The sequence below is a fragment of the Carica papaya genome, chromosome 5 (genome assembly GCF_054855325.1).
Source record: "Carica papaya isolate Zhongbai chromosome 5, ASM5485532v1, whole genome shotgun sequence".
Lineage (NCBI taxonomy): Eukaryota > Viridiplantae > Streptophyta > Magnoliopsida > Brassicales > Caricaceae > Carica > Carica papaya.
In genome coordinates, this window is record NC_142313.1 from 41,785,877 (window position 1) to 41,813,754 (window position 27,878).

The window sequence follows — 27,878 nt, forward strand, 5'->3', positions numbered from 1 at the left end:
GGATTCCCTGAATTTTTTTTTTTCGGGAATCAAAACATACTAATAGTACCTACAAATATTTCAAACAAACCCAAAATCAGTCCCAGGGCCCACTTGGCCAATTTCAAAATTCTAACACAGCGGCTCCGCTGTGCTCCAACGACAGTGTCGTTGCAGCCGGCGGTGGTCTGCCTTAGATCGGATGTTTTCGATTGAGTTCGGCCGATTTTGCATCGATCCCTATGAGAAAATATGTTAAAGGACCTCGGTTGGCCGAAAAAATATGAAAAACCGAAACTCATCGGTGGCGGGGCTCTCCAATCCGACGGCTCCTCGGCTCATGTTGCGGTTGGGTATTTTACTATGGCAAACCTGTAGAAAAGGACACGGTGATCACAATAGTGAAAAAATTACACAGAACGAGAATCGAAAAGGGCCTCATTGGAGGCATTTTATGAAATTTTTTGCGGCGGCAGCGCTAGGCTTCGCCGACATTTTTCGGCCAATTAGCCGGTCTTTTTGCTCCAATTTGACTACGGGTGACCTTAAAATTGAATTTCGTGCAAAAAAATTTTTTTTACCTTTATTGGCGGTCGGAAAGGGTTCCGGTGCGGCAGCAGGTGGCAGCAGTCTGCTCCCCGGCGGCTAGTTCGTCTTCTCCGGTGAGGGGGTCTGGTGCTAGGGTTAGGGTTTGGTGTGGATGTGAGTTATTTATATCCGTTCGCTTTTGATCAGGACAATCTATCGTGTTTGATCTGGACCGTCCGATCGCGATAAAATAGGGAATAAATCTGGACCGTTCATCAAGATCCAGTCTAGACTGTCCATTGTGATTTACTATGGACTGTTCAATCATTTTTGGGAGGGAGCGTATCTAGACTGTCTGTGTGTGCGGGAACAGACTTGTGTCATTCGATCACAGGCACGCGGATCGCCCCTGTGGCACTGCGTCAGCGCCCGTTGCCACGTGGCACATCCTAATTTATCGGGACTGCTGACTTGGAATCCCACGTGACAGAACTTCTCTAAATTGCACTTTGACCCTTTATTTTTAATTTTTATTTCAAAAATACCCCCAGAACCTAAATTTTTATCCATTTTCTCCAAAATTGTTTACAATTTCATCCTCATTCAATTTTTACTTCATTTTTATCCCAAATAAAATAAAATAAAATAAATTAATAAAAAAGTATATTTGTTAATTATTTAATTATACACAAATTTTTATTTTTTTATTTTCTTTTTGTGGGCGTTACAACTCTTCCCCCCTTAAAAAAAATTTGGTCCATCAAATTTGTCTCTCACTCTCAATCAAACAGATAGGGATATTGGACTCTAAAGTCTGATTCTAACTCTCATGTGGCCTCTCTCGATGTGTGGTTCTACCATATGATCTTTACAAAGAGAATTTCTCAATTGCAGAGTAATCTACTTTTTCAATCCACAATGTCGACCGGTACTTCCTCGTAGGACAGATCCTCCTGAAGTGGAAGAGCTTCGTGGGCCAAGACATGATAGGGGTCCGGGTTGTACTCACATAGCATGGACATATGAATCACATTATAGACCCTGTAAAGTTCTAGAGGCAATGTCAATCTATAGTTGGCGGTACCAATTCTGTCTAATATTTCAAATGGTTTAATAAATTGGGAATTCAGTTTCTCCATCTTGTCGAACTTACTGATTTCTTTGAAGAGAGTGACTTTGAGGAAAACCCGATCGCCTTTCTTAAATTCCAAACCTTCCTCTAGGTGTCCGCATAGCTCTTCTGCCTACTCTGAGCCATTTGAATGTTTTTCCTAATTTTAACTATTTGGGATGTAGTCTCCTCTACCTGATTTGGCCCGAATAGTATTCTATCGCCCACTTCTTCTCAACAAATTGGTGATATACATGGGTGCCCATATAACGTCTCATATGAAACCATGCCAATACTCACTTGGTAGCTGTTGTTGTAAGCGAACTCTATAAGGGGTAGATGGTCATCCCAATGGCCCTCGGAATCAAGGACACAAGCTCGGAGCATATCCTCAAGTGTGAGGATTGTCCTTTCTTACTGTTCATCGGTCTGAGGGTGGAATACAGTACTAAGGGACAGGTTCGTTCACATGGTTTGCTGAAAGCTATACTAAAACCGAGAAGTGAATCTATGGTCCTGTCGGACACTACAGTTACTGGTACTCCATGTAATCTGACTATTTTTTGGATATACATTCTTGTTAACTTATCCAAGGGATCGGTCATCTTGATGGCCAAGAAGTGAGAAGACTTGGTAAGCCGGTCAACAATTATTCAGATGACATCTTGTCTTGAACAAGCCTTAGGTAATCCTGTTATGAAGTCCATGGTGATATGTTCCCACTTCTATTACAGGATCGGTAATGGCTGAAGTAGCTCGCTTAGACGTTGATGCTCTGTTTTGACCTGCTGACATACTAAACACTTAGAAACAAAGTCAGCTATATCTCTTTTCATCCCGTTCCACCAAAATCGGAGTTGCATACTTTGGTAAATTATAGTACTTTCGGGATGCATGATAAACTTTGAGTTATGGGTCTCTATTATTATGTCCCTCTTTAACTCACTGTCATCTGGAACACACACCCTGTCCTGGAATCTGAGCAATCCATCAGCGGAGACTCAAAATTTTAAGCTAACTCCCTATTTTGCATCTCTCTTGAGGGCTATTAGGGTAAAATCGGCGGACTGAGCTTCCCTTATTCTCTTGATTAACTCAGGCTGAATGGTCAGATAATCCAAACATGTGATTCTCCTCAAGTCCTGAAGCCGTACCTGTTGTGTGGTCCCAATCTATCTACATTATGAGACCATCAAATGGGATAATGTACCTGCACTTTTTCTGCTTAGTGCATCAACTACCACGTTATCCTTACCGAGGTGATACAAAATGTCGCAATCATAGTCCTTAAGAAGTTCTATCCACCTTCTCTAACGCATGTTGAGATCGTTTTGAGTGAATATGTATTTCAAACTCTTATGATCAGTATAGATCTGAAAGGTCTCCCTATACAAATAATGATGACAAGTCTTCAAGGCATTTATGATTGCGGCAAACTCTAAATCATGGGTGGGATAGTTTTCTTATAACTCTTCAACTGTCTGGACCCATAGGCTATGACATTCCCATGCTGCATCAAAACACAACTTAGGCCTAGGTAGGAGGCATCACTGTAAACTGTATATCCCCCCGATCCACTTGGCAATGCCAACACAAGTGCAGTAGTCACCCGCTTCTTTAGCTCTAAAAAACTTCTTTCACAATACTCATTCCACTCAAACTTGATATTCTTCTTTGTGAGCCGAGTCAAGGAAGCAGCTAGACTAGAAAATCCTTCCACAAACCTACGGTAATAACCTGCCATCCCCATAAAGCTACGGATCTCCTAAATTGATGTCAATTTTTTCCAGCCGAGCACTGCTTCAACCTTTTTTGGGTCCATTGAAGACTTAATTGACGTCTCCTTAATTGACGTGTCCTAGGAAGGTGGTATGCTCAAGCCAGAATCCACACTTACTCAGTTTTGCATACAGGTTCTTCTCTCTGAGAACTTGCAAAACTTGAGTAAGATGATAAGTATGTTCCTCTCTACTTTTTGAATAAACTAGAATGTTGTCGATGAACATAATAACAAACTAATATAGGAATTGTCTGAAAATCTTATTCATCAAGTTCATGAAGATGACTGGGGCATTGGTTAGTCCAAATGGCATGACCAGGAACTCATAATGTCCGTACCTAGTTCAAAAAGCTGTTTTGGGGATGTCTTCTGCCCTTATTTTTACTTGATGGTAACCTGAACGTATATCTATTTGAGAGAAGACCTGTGCACGCTATAACTAATCGAAGAGGTCATCAATCCTGGGGAGGGAATACTTGTTCTTGATTGTGACTCTGTTCAGACCTCTGTAATCAATACATAACATCAACGTTCCATCTCCCTTTCTAGCAAATGTGACTCTGGTGCCCCAAAGGGACACACTATGTCAGATAAATCCACTGTCATGCAATTCAATGATCTGTTTTCTCAGTTCTTCCATCTCAACACAGCTCATGCGGTAAGGAGCGACTGAAATGAGTTGGGTGTCTGGCTGAAGGTCTATGGTGAATTCGGTTTCTCTATCCACTGCCAGTCCGGGTAATTCATTCGAAAATACATCTGAAAAGTCTCGGACAACCGGAATTCCTTGAATACAAATCTCTTTCTTGAGTTTGCCTACTTAAAGAAAACAGCAGGATTAAAATACTTGATAATAAAAAAATTTTCCATGAGGGAAAGATGCCAAACGATTTTATTAATTTATAAATGACTCATCATTAAGAGGATTGAATACAACCTTCTTACTAAAACAATCTACAGTGGTATGATACGCTGATAGCTAATTCATTTCTAAAATTATATCAAAGTCTCATGTGTCTAATTCTATTAGGTCCACACTCAATTTCCTATCTGTTATATCTATGACACAGGCTCTATATACAGCTTCTTCCAATAGTGTCATACTCTCAACAGTAGACACAAACAGTACGGAATCAAGTTTATCAGGTAATATATTAAATTTTGATGTAAAAATAGGTCAAACAAATGAATTTGATACACTAGTATCAATCAAAATATGAGCAAGATAGTTACAGATAGTGTACATACTTTGTACCACATCCGGGTTGGCTTCTGCATCCTACTGGGTGAGATTGTAAGCTCTGCCATCGATAGGAGGTTTGCCTTGAGTCTGGTTCCTTAGGCACTCCCTCGCATAATGTTGGGTACTACCACATATGCGACATGTATTGTTGAGGCGATAGCAGAGTTGGTCCCTATGATCCCTGCCACAATGCTGACAGATCTTACCGCATCCTGCCACTGGAGCCTGAGGGGGAGCTTGGATCACTGGCCTGAGCCTCTTATTCTGTTGAACAAGCATAGAAGGTGATGGTCTGCGGGGTGTAGCTGAGGGTCTGAGGTTCCCTACTGCTTGAGAGAAGGTGCAGAAGCTCCTCTCCACTAGTTGTGCCTTGGCCAGAACGGCCGAATAAGTCCTGAGCTCCAGCACAAACAAATGTTGTCTGATCTCTAGCCGGAGACCCCACTCGAACCTTCTAGTCTTCCTGCCTTCATCCAATAATGTCTCAGGGGCATATCGATCCAACTCTAGAAACTTGCGAGCATATTTTGACACAGTCATGTTCCCTTAGACCAACTGTACAAACTCCATCTCCTTTAGATGTCAGAGATGCTCTGAAAGGTATTCTATACGAAAAGCCACCAGGAACTGTTCCTAAGTAACTGGAACAGACAGGGTGGTCTGTTTGAGTTCCTACCAGCAGTCTGCTTCTCCCACTAGCATGTAGGTAGCAAGGGTGACTTTCTGTTCAGGAGTCCCCCAAGGGTCTTGAAGGCCTTTTCAGTCTCTGCTAACTAGTACTTGACATCTTCAAAAGAGGATCTACCTGCAAAAGTAGATAAGTTTAATCTTTTATACCTTTCTATGTAGCCTGGGTCCATCATGGGAGGAGCTGGATCCCGCAGAAGAGGGACTGAGTCATGCTGAGGATGGACTGGATGGCCCTACGGTGTTACTTGCTGATACGACAGGGGTACCAGATTGTACTGGGGTGGTGCCGGGTGGTACTGTGGCTGAAGTATCGGATCATACTGGGGTGGTGCTGGGTGGTACTGTGGAAGAGCATAGTCATACTGAGGTGGCTCGGGATCCTCTTGCTGTAGGGGTGGCTAAACCTGTGGCAGCGGGGGAGGGTCAGGTAGCTCCCTCATTTTCCCTCGGGCCTGTTGGGTAGTAATGAGTCTCTCTAGCATATCAAATATCCGGTCAACATCTTCTCTGAGTGAACCATCCCGGGCTGCTCGGTTTAGTGGGGGTCTTCCTCTCCTCATCTCTCTGTACCTACATTTCATAAGGAATGGTTGAGTGATAATTCATTGTTTTGGTGTTCCTTAAGATTATTGTGTAAGGAATGGGTTCGAGGAACGCGGCTCTGATACCAACTATAACGACCCTGAAAATCTAAAAGAAATAGATGATAACTTAAGTGCGGAAGCAAAATAAAAGTACTAAACAGCGTTATGGAATTCACTCTTTTGAAATAAACATAAGAAATAAGGAAATAAATGGAAAAGAGAAAATATCTAGCATCTACTCGCAATCTTCTTGCGGATCGGACTCTGGAACCTGGTTTTCTTGATATGAAATGGTTAAATAAGGAATGAACTACACTAGCCCAATAAAGATATCACACGATATCACCGACACAGAAATAAAGATGGGTATAAAAACAAAAATAAAAATAACTAAAAGCACACTAAATTTAGCAAATCCATTTATCAATCATACAATCATTTACCGTTCACTTACCACAGTAGAATTTTTGAAAACAACCTATGCAGACAATAATATCATACGGATTATAATTTTATATAAGATCAGTAACATAGCACATATCATAAATCTATATACATCATCAACTAACCAAACAATAACTGTCACCTTTTCACCAGCCTACTAGTATCCATGGGGGTTCATAGGGATGTCCCTGCTACACGTGACCCCTTTCCTTTAACAATCTCAATTATGGGCTGTCCCCATACCTCGTCCAGTATGAGCACCAAATTATTAAATCTCAATACCCCGTCCAGTAGGAAGATGAAGTGGGCCGTCCCCATACCCCGTCCGGTATGAGCACTAAATTACCAAGTCTCTATACCCCGTCCGGTATGAGACAACGTTCACGATAGGGTTCCCTATGTACCTAGTCTGTCCACCATCTCTCAGGATATTTAGTAAGGTTGCCATTTCATCTGCTTATTTAATCACACAACTTTTTCGTTTTTCTTTAGTCTCTATTTTCCAAATCAACCATGATCACATAAGCAAACAAACATACATCAGGGAATACAATCACATCTCAATTTTTCAATCAAACAGTAGTCACGTAAGGCAACAATTCATGCATTCAAACCATAAAATTGATAAACCAGATACCATCATACTTTTAGACTATAAAATAAATTAACAGAAATTAACAGAGAATAATTTTCGGTTCGAGCTCCATTAGTAATTCATAATTAATTATGTACATTTATTTAAATTCGTACAAAATAATATATTATTATTTATTTAAACTTCAATTTTATAATAGGAAATAGGGTGAGAGATCCCCTGTAACACCCTGGTTTTTTTTTTCTCCTTCTTTTCACTTTTAGGGCGTAATCAACCAAACAACCAATTCCATAATCAATCGGTCATGCACAAGGAAACACTATCACGATCCCTTATTCAATGATCCAGATAAACCTACTATCATGCACAAGGTATCTCATACAATACAACCGTACTCAATATCTATGCTACCATCAATTGTTACACATTCTATTATGTCAAAAGAACAAAAATCTTTATCCTGTTATACTACACACTAGGTTCGGACGCCAGCAACTTCGATCCGGACTCCGTTCCTACATCATCTGTAAAGAATAAAGAGTGAGTCCATCTAACTCAGTACAGTAAATATTAAAACACAGGTGTGAGATGCAACAATATAAGACCCCATGCCTCTACCACCGGTTCACTACTTAACCCAAGTACCCCCCCTGTATCCCACAGTCCTACATACCCAGGGTTTCCGTCCCCCAACGCCACCCCAGGTGTACTAGCGATGCCCCCCACCACCAAGATCAGCGACCATTAACCACTTATCGACCCCCACTGGGCCACGCACGCACACTATTTTCATTCACTTTCGTCACCAATATCGGCAACCATCATTCACCTACCGATCCCTATTGGGCCACACACACACACCCCGATCATTCTCCCCCGTCATCAACATCGGTGACCATTAACCACCTCTCGACCCCCATTGGGCCACGCACGCACACTATTTTCATTCGCTTTTGTCACCAGCATCGGCGACCATTATCCACCTACCGACCCCTATCGAGCCACACACACACACTCCGATCATCCTCTCCCGTCACCAACATCGGCGACCATTAACCACCTCTCGACCCCTACCAGGCCACACACACACACACTTTGATCATTCTCTCCCGTCACCAACATCGACGACTATCAGCTACCTCTTGACCTCTACCAGGCCACACACACACACCATTTTCATTCACTTTTGTCACCAACCTCGGTGACCATTATCCCCATACCGACCCCTAACGGGCCACACACACACACGCTGATCATTCTCTCCCACTGCTCCTCTTTGCCCCCTACCTGCGACATACTCTAGGAGTGCCCACTCACACCGTCTTTTCCCTACCGCCACGGACTCTACTTATGCTGCCTACACCCCAAGGCTCCAGCAATCCCACTCCACTCCCTCATGTACCTCACTCACGCTGCGGATCCTTCCCTCCCCTAGCTTTCGCTCACTTTACCTCCCTACCTCTCTCTTGGACTTCATCCTCACAGCCACTACATATTTCTCTCTCCTTCCACGTTGCTCACACAATCCAGCTCCCTCTCACATAACTCACTAACATCAAACATCTTCTCTCTCCGGGCCTCCACTCACTCCACACCCCTACTTCTCTCTCGGCCTCCACTCGCACCGCCAACCTTTCTCTCTATCCCGGCCTCCACTCACTCCACATCCTTACCTCACTCTTGGACTCCACTCACACCTCCAACCTCTCTCTCTCTCTCGGCCTCCACTCACTCCACATCCTTACCTCACTCTCGGACTGTACTCACACCACCAACCTCTCTCTATCTCTTGGCCTCCACTCACTCCCCACCCTTACCTCTCTCTCGGACTCCACTCACACCGCCAACCTCTCTCCCCCAGCCTCCTCTCACTCCACACTCCTACATCTCTCTCGGACCTCCCCCGCACCGTCACCTTCTTTCTCTCTCCTCCCACGGTTCTCATGTGGCCAACTTCCTTCCACATGTCTTATCGCCCACACTCACCCTACACGGCCTCTTCCGTACACTGCCACCTCTGTAAGCATTCACAAACACACACTACACCTCCAAATTTCTCATCCATATTTCAAATCTCAAATCAACACACGTATTTGAAATATATTACCGTACCTCCCATTTCCGTCTTCCTTTTTCCTGCCGATCGCGCTATCACCTTCTGCGGTCTCCTCTTTTCTTCGCTCCCTTCCCTTCTCTCTCATTCTGGAACCTTCCTTACTCTCCTCTTTATCTTTCCTGCTCCCTTCTTCTTCTGTTCTTTCTTTTTTTCTCTTTTTCTTTCCTTTTTTTCCTTCATTCCTCGCCCCCTATTTATATCCCACCAGTTTCCTCAAAATGGCGTCGTTTTTTCCCTTGTATAACGACGTCGTTTTTTTCTTTTTCAAAACGACGTCGTTTTCTTCTCTCTGCAAAATGATATCGTTTTTTTCTCTTTAAAACGATGTCGTTTGCCTTCCCTTTTCCTCTTTTTTTTCAGTTATTACATTCTCACTCGATTTGACGCCTGAAAAGCTAAACTGGTTACTGCGCCTATGGGCGGTCCCTAGGTTCCTTGAATTTTTATTCGAGAATCGAAACGTGCTAATAGTACCTAAAAATATTCCAAACGAACCCAAAATCAGTCCCATATCCCCAATTTTGAAATTCCGGCACGGCAGCTCCGCCGTGTTCCAACGACGGCACCACCGTGCTCCGACGACGGCGCAGCCGCTCGCGACGGTGGTCCGCCTCGGGTTGGCCACTTTCGACCAAATTTGACCGATTTTGCATTGATCCATAAGAAAAAAAATACGTTAAAGGATCTCGGTTGGCCAAAAAAATAAGAAAAATTGAAACTCACCAGGGGCTGGGCTCTCCGGTGCGGCGGCTCCTCCGGCTCACGTTGTAGTTGGGTGTTTTGCTCCGGTCAACCTATAGAGAAGGACACGGTGATCACAACGGTAGAAAAATTATACAAAACAGGAATCGAAAAGGGTCTCATCGGAGGTGTTTTGTAAAATTTTTCGCGGCGGCGCCGCCAAACTTCATCGGCACTTTTCAGCCAATTGGCCAGTCTTTTTGCTCTGGTTTTGCCATGGATGAGCTTAAAATTGAATTTCGTGCAAAATGAGAAGTTTTTACCTTTTTTGGTGGTCAGAGAGGATTCCGGTGCAGCGGCGGGTGGCGGTGGTCTGCCCCTAGCGGTTGGGTTGTCTGCTCTGGCGAGGGGATTTGATGGCTAGGGTTAGGGTTTAGTGCGGATGGGGGTTATTTATATCTGTCCGCTTTTGATCTGAGTCATCCATCGCGTTTGATCTGGACTGTCCGATCATAATTAAATAAGGAGTGAATTTAGACCATTCATCATGATAAAATATGGACCGTCCATTGCGATCCACTCTGGACCATCCGATCGCATTTGAATCTGGCCGTTCGATCACGTTTGGGAGGGAGCGCATCCAGGCCGTCCGTACGCGCAGGAACGGACCTGGGTCGTTCAATCGCGGGTACGCGGATCGCCCACGTGGCGTGTCCTAGTTCGTTGGGGCTGCTGACCGGACGTTCCACGTGTTAGAACTTCTCCAAATTGCAGTTTGATCATTGGTTTCCGATTTTTCTTTTAAAAATACTCTTAAAATCCAAATTTTTACCAATTTTTTCAAAAATTATTTGTAATTTCATACTCATTCAATTTTTACTTCATTTTTACCTCAAATTACATAAAATAAAATACAACAAAATAAAATAAAATAATAAAAAATTTTATTAATTACTTAATTATACACAAATTTTTATTTATTTTATTTTATTATTTTCTTTTTTTGTGTGGGTGTTACAATATAAACATTAATTGTAATACACTAAAAATAAAAATAATTTTTAAATAAATTCAAAAAATACAATTCGAATTTTTATTTTTTTATTAAATAAATTGATGTAATAATTATTGTGATATGTCATATATATATATATATATATACGCATATAAAATTTTTATAAATAATTATTTAATTTGACATTTTTGGTAATTTTGATCCATTGATTATAGTAATCAAAATCTCGCAATAAGAAACCAAAACACTACAAAATTGGTTAATATTGATCGCAAATTACCCAATTCACTAGCAATTAATTAATTATTTCCAAAATATTTTAGAGTAGAAATGTTTGGAAAATTGCAATTATCTTTTTCAAAATTTTAAGTTTAACGAAAGGAAAGTTATCTCCTTTGTAATTATAATTATCTATTTTAATTATAAAAAAAAATCTAATCATCATAAAATATTTTTTTATATAAAAAAATCACGTAAATTCTATTTTAATTTGATTATATAATTTCACAATTAGACTAATAAACTAATTACTTAAACGTCAAATTTTAATATTTATTTCAAAGCTAGAGCTTATCTTGACAATTATCTTACATATTAATTAAATTGGTTTTTCATATTAATTAACAAAAGAACTCACGATCTTATGATGAAATTTAATCACCTCATTTATCTTTTTGCCATGTCTATATAATATTTTAATATTTATAATTAATTAATATATCGTTAGATTTATAAAATAAAAAAACAAAAAACCAAAATAGATCAAATTTTAGAAACTCATCAAATATATATCGCGTCAAAAAAGGAAAGATCACGAGGTTATTGACCCTATCAATTATTGCCAAGATAAGAAGATATATAATTTGGGTTAATTATAAAATTTAATATTTTGAATTAGTTATAATTTGGGATTATGCAATTAATCCATGTTTTATAACTTTCGAAATAAGAATATAAATAGATCACTGTCTGCCAACTTCCATGGATCGATCATTATCAAGATATTACACAAAAAAAAAAGAAAAATGAAAATGGCAAGAATTTTTTCTTACTTTCCTCCTGTTAGTTTTAATTTCTATGGCTACGTCCCAAATTTTCTAGTCATCTAATCTTTTGAAGTTTGAGTTTACAGGAGCTTGTCAGTCTCTGTTCAGTAATCATGTTTGTAGTAGTTTCAACGAGTCATGCTCAGACTTTTAACGTAATGGATTTTGGAGCTAAAGGAGACGGAAAGACAGATGATTCTCGAGTATGTATTCACGTATATAAACATTCTCATGTATGTATTTACTCTTATTTCTAACGAAGCTTTTACTTAAACAAAAGAAAAAAAAGGAAGAATCAAAATTTTCTCCATACTGATTCCTTATGTGTACGCATTTACATACATGGATACATACGGATTCCTTCTCGATATTGATACACGTACACATATATGTATATATATACACATCCCATCCTTCTAATTAGTCCTTTACTTATATTTCCTTAAAAACTTATATCCATATATATATATATTAAATTTGGAAGCAACATTATTGGTAAGATCAAGTTATTCAGTAATTAATATTCAAATATTTTACTACGTATACAAATAAAAGTTATACGTCAATAAATAATTTAATAAAGTTTATTTGTACCTTTCTATATATATATAAATGTATATATACGACACGCATATAAATGTAGATTTATAGACATAATAAGCTGATTACTTGTGCGAAAAAAATGTCTTTTAATTATTTTAATTGTTTTTTTTTCAGCAATTAAGAAGAATATCTTATTTAATTATCGTTAATTAATATTTGATTTGAATTTATTAAAATGTAAAGGCTTTTAGCAAGGCATGGGCAGCAACATGTGGAGCATCGTCAAGTCTAAAAAAACTCGTCATTCCCCCAGGAAAAGCATTCTTGTTGAAGCCAATGAAATTCAGTGGCCCCTGCAAATCCAGAATTCTGGTTTATGTAAGTCTTTTCCCTTTTAAAAATTTAAGTTTCATATATATAAATAGAATAATAACAAACAAATTAAAACACATCAAATCTTCCTAATTATCCTTTTCACTCAATCTAATACGCCTTTGTACAATTGTACTTCCCAAATTACAATTTCTATTTCATCATATCCATCCATCGAGGTTAAACTAGTGTCGCTCGTAATATTGGCAAAGACATTCGGAATTGCTTTGATGGTCAAGTTATTAGGTTTCTGTCAAATAAAGACGTACTGCAAATCTTGTAAATATATAAAGATTTTTTGTAGATTTTATAGTAGGGTTTTACGGTACTTTCGTTTTTGAACATGAACTGAACTATATTTTAAAATTTGGTGGTTGTTTCGCAATGATATTCAAAATTAGAAATTGAATAAGTGTGTATGGTTGAATTGAAGTAAAAAAAATAAGAAATTTAAGGTTTTGAAATAATTTTAGAAATAAAACTTCTGCCATACAATAAGTTTACTGATTGTTTTATAATTTAGGGTTTTGAGATGGTTTTTATAGGGAAGAAGGTAAATAATTGAAAGATTAAGATTTTTTCACTTTTTCTTAGTTAGTTATTTTATCAAATAATTTCGTTATTTTTCTAATATAGTTTTTTTTAATTTAAAATAGTCATTCAAGTATTTGGAGATTACTCAAGGCCAACTCCTTGTTACTATTTTTCAGTATGGTGATTTTTTACCACCTAAAAAAATTCTTTGTTGCAAACTTTCTTCTCTCACGCACTAAACGGAAAGTTCGATAGCACTTCTCTTTCAAGTATATGTCTTGAATATTTACTTTATTAGTTTACTATCATATATTTAGATAATTTTTCATCTATTTATCTGCTCCTTTAGTATGAATTGTTGTTATATCATTTTCTCTACAGAGGATCTTGGGTTAGGGTGGATTATACTCATGTATATGTTATCATGATATATCTACAAAGAATCGTGAATTAGAAGTGGATCTGTTTCTGCATCTGTTATGATACGAGAATTATTTTTTTTACATTAGAATTGGTATATGTATATTACTTAATTTATTAATACATAAATTTACAGATATATATATATATATATATAATATGGAACATTTTTATTTTTTATTATGCAAATAAAAAGTGTGTTTATATTTTCACCTTCTATCATCTGTGTACAGCAAGCACACGAGGAAAGAGGAAAGATTAAAAAGCATAAATTCTTGTGTTTGTTTTGTTATTTTTTTTCATAACCTCTAACTTAAGAGAAAGTATAAAAAAAGTTTCATATAAAAGTATTTTCTTCTTATGGAAGTTTCTTAAAACAAAAAAGGAAATTGTTTTTACATAATCTTTTTTCATCATCGCAGATTGAAAGTTATTTGATGCCACCATTTAAAGGGCCAGAATGGGGAGAAGAGAAAGATAAATGGCTTGTTTTTCGAGGAATTCGTGACCTAATTATCAAAGGCTCTAACCAAATCGATGGTCGTGGTTCTAATTGGTGGAAATCTTGCAACAATGTGAGTTAATCAGTAACAAGTTTTAATTAATCTATTCTTACTTTCCTAAACTATTATTTTCTAATTATTTCCATTTATACAACACAGACGAACACTTGCATGAGACCCACTGTAAGTAAACATCATACTCACATACATATATACACATATTTACATATGTGTATATATATATATATATATATATTTACCGTTCCTATCAACACCTCTCTTTATTTGTTTCATGCATGATTGGTTAATCATGGCTAGGCATTGTCATTTGAAGACTGTAGCAAGCTTCGTGTGGGTGGTATAACACACATCAACAGCGCAAGAAATCACATATCTATATATAATTGTGTAGACGTACTCCTCGAAGATCTTCGTTTGTATGCTCCCAATGATAGCCCTAATACTGACGGCATTAACATTGGTCAATCTAGGAACATTCAAATTGTTGACACCTTTATTGGCACAGGTATACATATATATATATATATATAAATATTTTTCTTTTGTTTAGTTATGTATATAAAAATCTTAAGTTCTTTTTTTACTAAAAGTTAATAAATTGTAGGTGATGATTGTGTTGCAATCAATTCTGGAAGTTATAATATTACTATTACACGTATGACATGTGGGCCGGGTCATGGTATAAGGTCAGTTTAGAATTTAATAAAAAACATATATTACCATTATAATTACCTATATATATATATATATATATATAGACATACATATACATGAATGAATACTTGCCTTTAAGTGGATTTATCATATAATATACATCAACAAAAACTAACGTTTGGTTAATCATAACTTGAATAGATAATATACATCAACAAAAACTAACGTTTGGTTAATCATAACTTGAATAGTATTGGAAGTTTAGGAAAGAATGGAGATGAGGCAAAAGTGGAGGACATACATGTTAAAAATTCTATTTTAAATGCATCTGACAATGGAGTAAGGATCAAAACATGGCAGGTAATTCAATTATAAACTTCAACATTTTAGATCTATATGTTCGAAAAATAATTATTAAGTATTAGATAATATTGAGTACTATAAGTTCTCGAAACTAATTATTATGAAAGTGTTAAATATTTATTTCATATAATTTAAAATTGTTGATTCTTGAAACAAACTTATTCAAAAAATTATTGAAAGAGAATTTCTTCTACAGGGAGGAAAAGGATATGTTAGAAAAATCTCATTTGAAGATATTACATTCATAGGAGTGGCAAACCCTATTGTCATTGATCAATATTACTGTCCTTATCAGATATGCAATGAACAAGTATGTATATAGTCAAAAGGTTTTGCTTCTTGATTTTGTGAATCATTTATTTAATAATAATTGAGGTATTAAATATAATAATTCATTTGTATTATTGTAATTCTCGAATTATTTATTATCTTTTGTATTTTTGAACGATGATATAGAGTAATGCAGTTCAAATAAGTGATGTTTCTTACATTAGAGCACGAGGAACAACTAGAACCAGTAAAGCGATCATCTTAAATTGTAGCAAAACTGTTGGGTGCAATAACATTATGCTCGATGGAATAAACATATCAGCAGTTGATAATAAAGCAGTCTCAGCTACCTGCATTAATGCTCATGGAAGTTGGCGTAATTCAAATCCTCCTGTGAACTGTCTTAATTAGAGATCTATCTGTCTCATGTTAATATAATAATGTAGTGAAATATCTCTTGTTTTCTTAAGTTTGTAATTCTGTTGATTTTATACATTAAATAATGGAAATTAAGTGCATTATGCACTTGTTTTCTTGAATTTGTAAAAATGGTGCTTTTATATCTTAAGTGATGGAAGTTTGCTTTAATTGTATTCTGAATTTATTTAAGTATATCTATATTTTTATATCATTTTTTTTAAATTTTGAATCTAATCGAGATGTTGGACTAAGAAACCCCACAACAAATGCAAGCAGCACAACCTTATTGCAAAATACTGCATAAATCAAGTTCGTGATCATGCAAATTTCATAGAATGAAAGAATAATCTAAAAAATATTTTTTTTACATATCACACTGTAATTGAAAAAAATGATAATATTTGGTACCTAAATAATGACTTCAAAAACCACTTGGCAGGTAACCAAAAATTGTTCCAAGTTATATATGCATCACACAAGACCCAAGAAAACATGAGAGGCAAAGTCAAGTTGTGGAAACTAAGATGAGACCTAAATTTTTTCGAGATGTACTATTAGTGCTAAATTTAAAATAGGATTTGTTGAGTATCGAACAACTTCTACAAAATGGTTATGTAATTTATTTTGAAGATGAAGGTTACAAAATTTTCAATTGGAGAAATAACAATCATTTGCTAGCCTAAGTTGATATGAAGAGGTCTAAAAATTTTCTTCTACAAATAAACTGTATTCCAGAAGTGATATTACGGACTGAGATAACAAACTACTCATATTTATAACACAAAAGATACTGTCATCTCAATTATAATACTTTAAAACTTCTAAAAGTTAAAAATATAATTCAAGGTCTACCATTTATCAACACAAGTTCGAGCAAATGTGAATGATGCAACGATGCATCTTTAACAAGTAGCATTAAACATCTTTTCCATTTAGAGGATCTTGGTGAACACGTGCACCTCTTGAACTAGTTCATACCAACATATACGGAAAGGTGCAGACACCATCACAAGATCAAAGTTTGTATTTTTTAAGTTTTATTGATAATTATTTAAAAAGGACATTGATATTTTTTTAAAAAAAAATTAGAAATCTTTGAAGTGTTAAAATCATAAAAAATCAAAGTGATCATAAAATTAATGATTTATTAAGTGATTAAGGCAGTGAGTTTACCTTAAGAGACCATGATCGTTTTTTTGTAAAGAACATGATATTAAGAGATAGTTGACGGCAGCATATATTACTCAACAAAATAGTATCACTGAAAAAAAGAATCAGCCGATTGTCAAAATTATAAGATTGATGCTCAAAGAAAAAAATATGTCAAACACTTGTTGGGTAGAAGCATTAAAAACAGCAATTTATATTTTGAATATGGGTTCAATGAAATCAGTTCCAAATCAAACTCCAATTGAAGCTTGGAGCAGCATCAAGCCAGTCATTAGCTACATGAATATTTTTAATTGTTTATGTTATGCTCATGTACCGATCAAGAATAGATCAAAGTTTGATAACAAATATAAAATATATATTTTTGTTGATTATGCTGATGGTGCAAAAGAGTACATAATGTATAATTTAAAAAAAATGATTAACGATATCTTGTTCGATGATGAAAATGCTTACTGAAATTAAGAAGAAGAGGAAGTTTAAGAAAAGCAATTATCACCAACTATTATCTCATGGGGAAAAGCAATCATCACCATCTATTATCTCATTGGATCAATCAACCTCTCAGATCATCGAGTTGCATGTTCAAGATAGCACTTCAAGACAAGGTGAGTCTAGTTCAAGCTATAATTTCTATTTTAAGTTCAAATCCGAATTCCATTAGAAATGATCACGTTATTTCAAGGTTATAATTTAATGAGAAAATAGCAAGTTATCATAAAACAAATAAATTAAGAAGAAAAATGCAGGGGGCTTTTATTATATAAATGCATGCAGCAAACCATACACACACGATAATGTGCTTTTACACCCACTATCTTCTCTCCCCCCCCCCCCCAATCTCTGCGGCTAAACCGCAAGAACAAGGACTCAACTTCTTTATTTCTTTCGTGCTTATACATATATGGATCCTCTGCATACATGGCCGTCCTCTGCATATATATACATATACATATATATAGAGAGAGAGAGAGACGGAGAGGTTTACACCAATTGCTGGCCAAAGGGACAAGTGACGCGAGGCTGCAACTGGCACATGTTGGGTATGTTGCTGGCGATACGGTGCATCCTCCTCACCTGCTGCTGTACCTGTTGTCCCGGTCGTCCCTGTTGTCCCTGTGTTCTCTGTTGTTGAATCCTCACTGCGCGTCTCAGCACCGGGCACCTGCATTGTGGGTCAATGTTTCTCAGCTGTTGGCAGCATATCTGGAAGTCTTGCTGACCACGCTGCTGCTGCTGATTCTCCTCATCTTCATCATCGACTACTAATTCATCTTCCAGGCGAGGTCCTCTCGAGGTTTGTCTCCTGATGAAACGCTGGCAAGCTCTGAGTCGTTGGTGCCTCACGAACTCCTGTTGGCATCTCTGTTGTTGCGGTCGTTGTTGGTTCTCCTCATCCTCCTCAAACTCGTATTGGAGGTCGAATGTGGAGGCTTTGGCGAGGAGCATGAAGAGAGCGAAGGTGGCGAAGAGGAGAGTGAGTTTCGACGCCATTGATGATGGTGGTGATGATGATGATGATGATTGATTTGTATATAATTGATGGATGGGTGGAATTGAAGTGGGGGAATGGATGGGTATTTAAAGAAGGCTTGGAGGGTTTGCATGGCGAGAACGTGTAAGATGAGGTGGTGATGCTTGGTGACATAAACTCACACGTAGCTTTACACCATGCAAATACTCCAACCCAAAAATGGCTTTCGGCTTCTGCTTCTGGTTCTTCTCCTTCTCTACTGAGATCCGTGCATGGAGTTGTCTGTACGCTGCGAAGTGAGCGAAAATTCCAACTTATTCACGTTAAATAAAATTTGGTCGTACTTAAAAATATTTCTGAAATTAATTATGTCGATTTTTATCGCCAATCAAAATGAAAATAATTTTTTTCTTTTGAAGAACAAAGAGTTTTAACCAATAAACTGAAACAAAATCTTGTACTAACACGTACCAATTTTTTTTTTTTAATATAAAATATATTATTTAACTTTAGTAAATAGTGATTTATGAATGATATATTATATAACTTTAGTAAATAGTAAATAGTGATTTAATTTTACACTTTTAGTAATTTTTCATTCGTTGATCATAGAAATCAAAATCTCCCAGCAGGCAACAAAAGCATTACAAAATTGATAGATATTGATTGCAAATTATCCAATTCACTAGCAATTAATTTACTCATTTGCAAAATTCAAACAAATTTCTTGGCAAACATGGACACAGAGGAGGATACGCATTGACCCAGAAGGAGATTATTCCTAAATTTAGAAATTTGGATATATCTATATAAATACATATTCATAATAATGTGTGTAGTAATCGGTTGTAGCTATCTAATTAAGTAAATTTAATTATTTTTTAAAAATTTAACTTAATTTAATTTTCGTATCTTCATTTATACATTAATGAATTAACTATTTGACTTAATTAAATTAATTTTTTTTTATAAATGTACTAATTATTAACTCAAACATCAAATTTTAATATTTATTTTCATGCTAGAACCTGTCTGGATAATTATCTTCTTTTACATACATATTAATCAATAAAAGAAGAATTGAAGAAATGTAATCACCCCGTTTAAGTTTTTTCCATGTCTTTATAATATTTTGATATTTATAATTAATTAATATATAGTTTTACTTTTACCAGAAAATATTTATCAATTTTTATATTTATTAAAAAAAAATCAGCTACTCTGAACAAATTTTAGAAACCCATTAAATTATTTATTATAATTAATTATAATGTAGGATTATGCAATCAACTTAAGTTTTTAAACTTTCAAAATAATAATATAAATAGAACACGACAGATTATTTTCTGCCAACTTCATTATCAAGAAAGAAAGAAAAAAAAAGAAAAGAAAATGGCATGAACTCTTTCTCATTTTTCTCTGGTTAATTTGATTTGTTTTTTTGTTTTTAATTTCTAAACTTTTTAGTCATATAATCTTTTGAAGTTTAATTTTACAGGAGTTTGTCAGTCTTTTTTCAGTAATCATTCATGTGCTAGTTTCAGTGAGTTATGCTCAAAATTTTAATGTAATGAATTTTGGAGCTAAAGGAGACGGAAAGACAGATGATTCTCAAGTATGTGTACACCCTTATAATATATGTACATATATATATGTATATATACATATGCACATATTTTCAAGTATGTATATACCCTTATTTGTAACGAAGCTTTTACTTAAAAAATTATATTCAAATTTCATGTTGTAAGTTTTCTTGTAAAAATAATTTTGCTCCAAGTGTATTAAGTCGAAATTATATAACGTTGACGATTTAAATTTGAGTCGTATTCTTAATCTATTTAAAAGATAAATTTTTGTGTGTGTAATTTGTAAGAAACTAACGTTTAAAATAGGGTATTTATATCTCGTTAATATATTTTTGCAATTAAATTAAAACATATGATCTACACTAGGATTAGAGGTTTAGTCCTAAAATGATATAATTATGTCTTAATTAAAAAACTTATAAAGTAATTTTATTAGAAAGTGGAAAATTCAAATGAAAATATTACTCTCAAACTACATATATACGTGTATATGTATATATATATATATATATATATGAAATGTTCTAATTTTCATTTCTTCTGTTTAACAATTTTAAACTCTACTATGAATCCACAATTATGTGTACGAATTTATATACATATATACATATCCATTCCTTTTCGATATTGATACATATACACATATATGTACACATGTATGTGATATTATATTGATACCAAGTGAATTCTACTTTATCGTATATAAAATAACTTATTTATGATTAGGGGATTGATTTTTTGTACCCAATTATTATTAATCCGTAATTTATATTTCCTTAAAAAACTTATGACCATATATATATATATATATATAATATTTGGATGCAAATCGTTGGTAAGATCAAGTTATTTAGTAATTCATTACCAAATATTTTACTATGGATCAAATAAAAGTTATGTGTCATATAAATAATTTATATAGAATACACTTTAACAAAGTTTGTTTTTACCTCTCAATATATACAAACACAGACACGTAAATGTAGATTTATATACATAATAAGCTAGTTATTTATGCAAAAAAAATGTCTTTTAATTAGTTTAATTGTTTTTTTTTCAGCAATTAAGAAGAATATCTTATTTAATTATCATTAATTAATATTTGATTTGAATTTATTAAAATGTAAAGGCTTTTAGCAAGGCATGGGCAGCAACATGTGGAGCATCGTCAAGTCTAAAAGAACTCGTCATTCCCCCAGGAAAAGCATTCTTGTTGAAGCCAATGAAATTCAGTGGCCCCTGCAAATCCAGAATTCTGATTTCTGTAAGTCTTTTTCCTTTCTTCTTTGCTCTAAAAAATTTATATTAGAGCTCTTAAATCCATCTAATATACCCTTGTACAACCGTGCTTGCCAAGTTACAATCTCTGCTTCATTATATCCATCGAAGTTAAAGTAGTGTCACTCATAACATTAGTAAAGAGCTCTGAAATTATTTTGACGGTTAAGTTAATAAGTTTATGTTGAATAAGAATTTATTGTAAATCTTTTAAACACATAAAAACTTTTTGCAAATTTTATAACGAGGTTTGATAGAACCTCGTATTTGAACATGAATTGAACTATCTTTTGAAATTTAGTGGTTGTTTCGTACTAATAGTCAAAAGTGAATAAATGTATATGGTTAAATTGAAGTAAAGAATAAGAATTTTAGGGTTTTAAAATAATTTTAGAAGTGAAATTTTTATCGTACAATAAATTTAGTGATTGTTTTGTAATTTAGAGTTTTGAAATAATTTTTATAGAGAAGAAGATGAATGATTGAGAGACTAAGATTTTTCTAATTTTTCTTAGAATCTTACCGAATAGTTTCATTGTTCTTCTATTCTTTTTTATTTAAAACAGTTATTCAAATGTTTGAAGAGTATTCAAACTTTAAATATTTGATATATTATAATCATTTAAAACAAATAAAAAATTCAAATGGTTCTTTTCATCTTTCTAAATATTTAGAGTTGTTTTATTTTTTAATTATAAGTTTACTAACTAGATAGTACTTCTAATACAAGAAAGTTAATTGAGTTATATTAGTCAACTGGATAACTTTGAGTTGCCATAATGGTATCTTTCTTAAAGGGTTAACTTTTTATTACTACTTTTCAGTATGGTAATTTTTTACTATCTAAAAATTTTGTTGTTGCAAAGTTTCTTCTCTCACTCACTAGGCGGAAAGTTCGACAGCACTTCTCTTTCAAGTCATTCGTATCAAATTGATAAATAAAAGAATTAGAGAAGTACGAGTGATTGACAACTAATTAATAGGTTATGGCAGAAATTCATTAATTCTTCAATAAGTCTGAGGGCAAAAATATTGATTTTTTATAATATAAAAGTTTGAGCACTGCTTTCTGAGTAAAAAATATTTATAATTAACATGTAATATTATCATTATAATTTGAGATAAAATTAAGTATATGTCTTCACATTTTTATTTTATTAGTTTACTATCATATCTTTCATTTATAAATTATTACTTAATTGAATTGTTGTTATATTATTTCCTCTACAAGAGATCGTGAGCTAAGGTTGGATTGTACTCATGTATCTGTCATAATATATTTATAAATATATTTATAAAGAATCGTGAATTAAGGTTGGATTGTGCTCCTAAATCTGTCATGATATGAAAATTATTTTTATTGTATTATAATTAATATATGTATATTACGTAATTCAACAATACATAAATTTACTCAAAAAGAAAATACATATGGAAAATTTCTATATTTTTTATTATACAAATCAAAAGTGTGTATTTATATTTTCACTTTCTATCATGTGTGTAGAGCAAGCACATGAGAAAAGAGGGAAGACAAAAAAGTATAATTTCTTTGTGTTTGTTTTGTTATCTTTTCATAACCTCTAACTTAAGAGAGTGTATAAAAATGTTTTCTAAGAAAACTACTTTCTTTTTATGGAAGTTTCCTAAAACAAAAAAAGGAAATTGTTTTTTGCAGATTGAAGGTTATTTGATGGCACCATTCAAAGGCCCAGAGTGGGGAGAAGAGAAAAAGAAATGGCTTGTTTTTCAAGGAATTCATGACCTAATTATCAAAGGCTCTAACAAAATCGATGGTCGTGGTTCTGATTGGTGGAAATCTTGTAACAATGTGAGTTAATTAGTAATAAGTTTTAGTTAATCTATTTTTAGTTTCATAAACTATTATTTCTTAATTATTATTTTCTTTATACAATACAGACGGACAACTGCATGAGACCCACTGTAAGTAAACATCATAATCATACCCACATACATACGTACATATATATACATATATTTACTATTCCTTTACGTGAAAATTTAGTGCATTTCATGCGTGGTTGGTTAATTATTGTTAGGCATTGTCATTTGAAGACTCCAGCAAGCTTCATGTGAGTGGTTTAACACACATCAACAGCGCGAAAAACCATATATCTATACATAATTGTGTAGACGTACACCTGGAAGACCTCCATATATATGCTCCCCATGATAGCCCTAATACTGATGGAATTGACATTAGTGAATCTAGGAACATTGAAATTGTTGACACATTTATTGGCACAGGTATATATAGATATATATATAAATATTCCTATCTTTTCTTATTTAGTTATGTATGTGAACATGCTTCAATGTTTTAATCCAATGATTCATCATCTTGAGTTCTTCTTTTTCATGATAAGTTAATAAATTGTAGGTGACGATTGTGTTGCACTCAATTCTGGATGTTATAATATTACTATTACACATATGACATGTGGTCCGGGTCATGGCATAAGGTTAGTTTAAAATATAATAAGAAATATATATTATTATCGTAGTTACCCATATAGATATATAGACATACATATACATGAATGAATACTTGTCTTTAACTGGATTTATCATATACATACATCAAGAGAACTAATGTCTAGCTAATGATGACTTCAATAGTATTGGAAGTTTAGGAAAGAATGGAGAAGATGCAAAAGTGGAGGGAATACATGTTAAAAGTTCGACTCTAAATGCATCCGATAATGGATTAAGGATCAAAACATGGCAGGTAATTAAATTATAAACTTCTACACTTTGAATCTATTTATTGAAAAATAATTGTTAAGTATTATATAGTATTGGCTACTTGACTTCTCGAAACTAAAGATTACGAAATTGTTAAATTTTTATTTGATATCATTTGAAACTTGTCAATTCTTATAACAATATTTTTCAAAAAATTATTGAAAGAAAATTTTTTCTGCAGGGAGGAAAGGGATATGCTAGAAATATCTCATTTGAAGATGTTACGTTCATAAAAGTTGCAAACCCTATTGTCATTGACCAATATTACTGTCCTCATAAGAGATGCAATGAACAAGTATGTATATAATTAAAAAGTTTTGCTTCTTGATTTCATGAATCATTTATTTAATAACAATAACCTTATACTAATTGAAGTATTAAACACAATAATTCATTTGCATTATTGTAATTCTTTAAATATTTATTATCTTTTGTGTTTTTGAATGATGAATTAGAGTAGTGCAGTTCAAATAAGTGATGTTTCTTATATTGGAGCACGAGGAACAACGAGAACCAGTGAAGCAATCATCTTAAATTGTAGCAAAACCGTTGGGTGCAATAACATTACGCTCGATGGAATAAACATATCAGCGGTTGATAATAAGGCAGTCTCAGCTACCTGCATTAATGCTCAAGGAAGCTGGCTTAACTCGAAGCCTCCTATAAATTGTCTTAAGTAGAGATTTTTCTATGTCATGTTAAAATAATAATGTAGTGAAATATCACTTGTTTCCTTGATTATGTAAATATGTTGCCTTTTGTACCTTAAATAATGGAAATTTGCAATAATTTGATGTTAAATTCTTTTCAGTACTTCTATATATTTATATTTTCTGGTTATGTTTTGTTCTTTTTATTTTGAATCAAGTATAGGTGCAGTTCTATGAATAGAGGAGGAAGTAGAGAATGACTCTGCCACTGGACAAGAAATAGAGTCGGAGACAGAGCAAACGTCTGCTGCTGCACACACTCCCCTCTTATTACCCGCCATGTGGGCTTATCTCTACAGTTTGTCCACCAATATCTTGATTGATAGAACTAAATTACTCACGAAAACCATTACAAAAAGCATAACAATCAAATTGAAATTTTAACCCGATGGTTTTTAACAAAATCATAGACAAAATAGTGAAGAAAGTTGAGGAAGTTATCCACCAAAATTTTCCGCCATTTTTTTGATAAATTTTCATCAATGACTAGCATCTATTTGTTGATAACTCGCGAAAATGGTAGCTCCATGGAAGTTCTCTTAATAAATTATCTATTAACAATAATCATCAAGAAACACCCACTAGTAAGGAGGATTCATCTTGTAGCAAATTTATCAAATACTCTAGGCCATTTCTCAAATCATGTGATTAGAGAATGTGTAAACTTTCTACAAGTTGCAGTAGATAACACAAGCCTTTAAACTATATTAATTTGACAAACATCTTATGTTTAATAACACAACACGAACAAAACCATATATTTAAATTAGTTCATATCTTTATCTTGTAAAGGCACTTCAATCATTTAATATTTCCAAGCAGATGTTAATTAAGGTTCGTCTCTGACAGAGAGGAAACTAAGCATTGCCTCACACTCCTTCATGAGTTTGTAGAGTAAGTCCGTTGAGAAGAATGGTTATTGAAAAACCCTGGTGCGTAACCCCAGCCAATAGACTCACCTGCACGTTTCTTGTGCTTCTTCACAATCTTCACCAGTCTTGTTTCATGTAATCACCCATGTTAAACCTTGCAAATTTCATAACTTTTCAAAGTTTCTTTTCAAAAAATTTGAGTCACCGTCGCCGAAGCACGACAGTAACACCGTACCGGAATTCTGAAATTGGTCAGAAAAAGTTTTTAACACCAATTTTAAATTTTTTAGGGTATTTTTAAGTACGTCAAGAGTATTTTAATCTCCGCATGAAAATTTAGGAAATCTAGGGATTGCTAATAAACGCAATAGAAAGTTTGGTATTTCAGACATTGATTCGGGTAAGAATATCTTATCTTATTCTCTGTTATGGAATTAAAGCTTAATAATCGGTAATATAGTATTTTGTGTAATTTAAAAAATTTGAGAATAATTACAGGTTACCAATAGAGCTGCAGCTCTAATTGTAGGATCAATTTCTCTTAGAATGCCTACGGGCAAAGTACTTTTATTGGAGGATTATTATTTCGTTCCAAAATTTATTTCGAACATAATTTCAATATCTTTTTTGGACCAATATAGTTTTCGTATTATTTTAAATGATGAAGTTTATTCTATTTATTATGATGATGATTTATATATAAATGGTTATCTCCAACATGGTATTTATGTCTTATTTGATATGAATGAAAACTCAGTCTTGCATGTTTCTAGTCTTAAGAGAAAAAGAGATGATCAAATAAATTATATATATCTTTGGTATTGTAGGCTTGGTCATATTGGAGAGAAAAAAATAAGTAAGTTGTACAAAAAAGGTTACCTTAACAAATATGATTATGAATCATATCCAACTTGTGAATCTTGTCTTAAAGAAAAATTGACCAAATCTCCATTTGTTGGAAGTGAAGAAAAAGCTTTTGAATTATTGGGACTAATTCATACTGATGTTTGTACCCCCATGAAAACTCAAGTCATATGAGGATATTCTTACTTTATCACATTCATTGATTATATGTCAATATATGGATTTGTGTATCACATGAAACATAATTTTGAGTCTTTTGAAATGTTCAAAAGATTCTATAATGAAGTTGAGAAATAGACTTATAAAAGCATTGAAGTGCTAAGGTCTGATGGAGGAAGAGAATATCTTAGTGATAATTTTACTAGATATCTCAAAGAGAATGGGATTCTCTCACAATGGACCCATCTTGGAACACTACAACACAATGGTGTATCTGAAAGAAGAAATCGAATCTTATTAGATATGATGAGATCAATGATGGAGTTTCTAGATTTTCTAATTAATTTATGGGGGATATGCTTTAGAAATTGCAGCATATTTGTTAAATAAATTACCCACTAAGTTAGTCTCTATAATACCATATGAGATATGAAAATGACATAAACTGACCCTTAAGCATGTTAAAGTTTGGAGTTATCCAGCTTATGTTAAGAGATTACAAACTGATAAACTTGACTCAATATCTGATAAGTGCAGATTCATTGGGTATCTTAAAGAAACAATGGGATGTTATTTCTATCACCCATCTAACCATAAAGTGTTTGTGGCTAGGGGAACAACCTTTTTGAAAAGGGAATTTCTTTTTGAAGGAAATTATGGTGAAAGAATTGAACTTGATGAAGTTCAAAAAACTAATGAATCAATATAAGAAGATGATCATGAGAACCAAGTTGGGCAACCTTTATTAGATATTTTAAAGATGATAAAGAAGTTCTCATCTCCAATGGTTGAGGTTCAAGAAACAAGTGTTATTCAAGGACCAGTTAATGAATTGGTTCAAAATCAGAGTGAACAACAATCTAATCTAGTACAAAATGAGCAAGTTGTACACGAACCACTTAGAAGGTCTAGTAGACAACGTCGTGCACTAGATAGGTTAAATTTTTAGTGCAAGATGATGTAATAAATGAGGTTAATCATGATAATAATGACGCCAATAACTATGAAGAGGCTATCCAAGATTCTAATTCTGAGAAATGGATAAAGGCCATGGAATCTGAAATGGAATCCATGAAAGTCAACA

General features: G+C 34.2%; 2 protein-coding genes and 1 pseudogene across 2 annotated transcripts; 2 read left to right on the plus strand and 1 right to left on the minus strand.

The window, feature by feature from the left end:
• The first annotated feature begins 5,120 nt into the window (after window positions 1-5,120).
• Window positions 5,121-16,084, plus strand: LOC110821165 (putative polygalacturonase At3g15720). The gene is made up of 10 exons (XM_088220554.1): window positions 5,121-5,278; window positions 5,491-5,758; window positions 11,899-12,015; window positions 12,599-12,733; window positions 14,104-14,256; window positions 14,503-14,710; window positions 14,810-14,891; window positions 15,111-15,219; window positions 15,419-15,532; window positions 15,679-16,084. The coding sequence occupies exons 1-10, from the start codon at window positions 5,121-5,123 to the stop codon at window positions 15,901-15,903; spliced, it is 1,569 nt and encodes a 522-aa protein (XP_088076680.1). The 3' UTR covers window positions 15,904-16,084.
• Window positions 16,085-17,813: 1,729 nt separating this feature from the next.
• LOC110821166 (2S seed storage protein 5 pseudogene) lies at window positions 17,814-18,636 on the minus strand (annotated as a pseudogene).
• A 117-nt stretch (window positions 18,637-18,753) lies between these two features.
• LOC110821167 (putative polygalacturonase At3g15720) lies at window positions 18,754-24,869 on the plus strand. Its single transcript, XM_088220555.1, has 10 exons — window positions 18,754-18,798; window positions 20,055-20,171; window positions 21,275-21,409; window positions 23,102-23,254; window positions 23,344-23,367; window positions 23,484-23,691; window positions 23,825-23,906; window positions 24,064-24,172; window positions 24,371-24,484; window positions 24,645-24,869. Exons 1-10 carry the CDS (start codon window positions 18,754-18,756, stop codon window positions 24,867-24,869), a joined length of 1,212 nt encoding a protein of 403 aa, XP_088076681.1.
• The last annotated feature ends 3,009 nt before the right edge of the window (window positions 24,870-27,878 follow it).

What these genes read in the sequence shown, in the direction of transcription:
- LOC110821165 (XM_088220554.1), top strand. Translation starts at nt 5,121, where the DNA reads ATGTCTCAGGGGCATATCGATCCAACTCTAGAAACTTGCGAGCATATT. An exon ending in TGACACCTTTATTGGCACAG is followed by an intron (nt 14,711 to 14,809) that starts GTATACATATAT and finishes AATAAATTGTAG; the next exon opens with GTGATGATTGTGTTGCAATC. An exon ending in GGGCCGGGTCATGGTATAAG is followed by an intron (nt 14,892 to 15,110) that starts GTCAGTTTAGAA and finishes TAACTTGAATAG; the next exon opens with TATTGGAAGTTTAGGAAAGA.
- LOC110821167 (XM_088220555.1), top strand. Translation starts at nt 18,754, where the DNA reads ATGCAAATACTCCAACCCAAAAATGGCTTTCGGCTTCTGCTTCTG. An exon ending in GGTGGAAATCTTGTAACAAT is followed by an intron (nt 23,255 to 23,343) that starts GTGAGTTAATTA and finishes TATACAATACAG; the next exon opens with ACGGACAACTGCATGAGACC. An exon ending in GGTCCGGGTCATGGCATAAG is followed by an intron (nt 23,907 to 24,063) that starts GTTAGTTTAAAA and finishes TGACTTCAATAG; the next exon opens with TATTGGAAGTTTAGGAAAGA.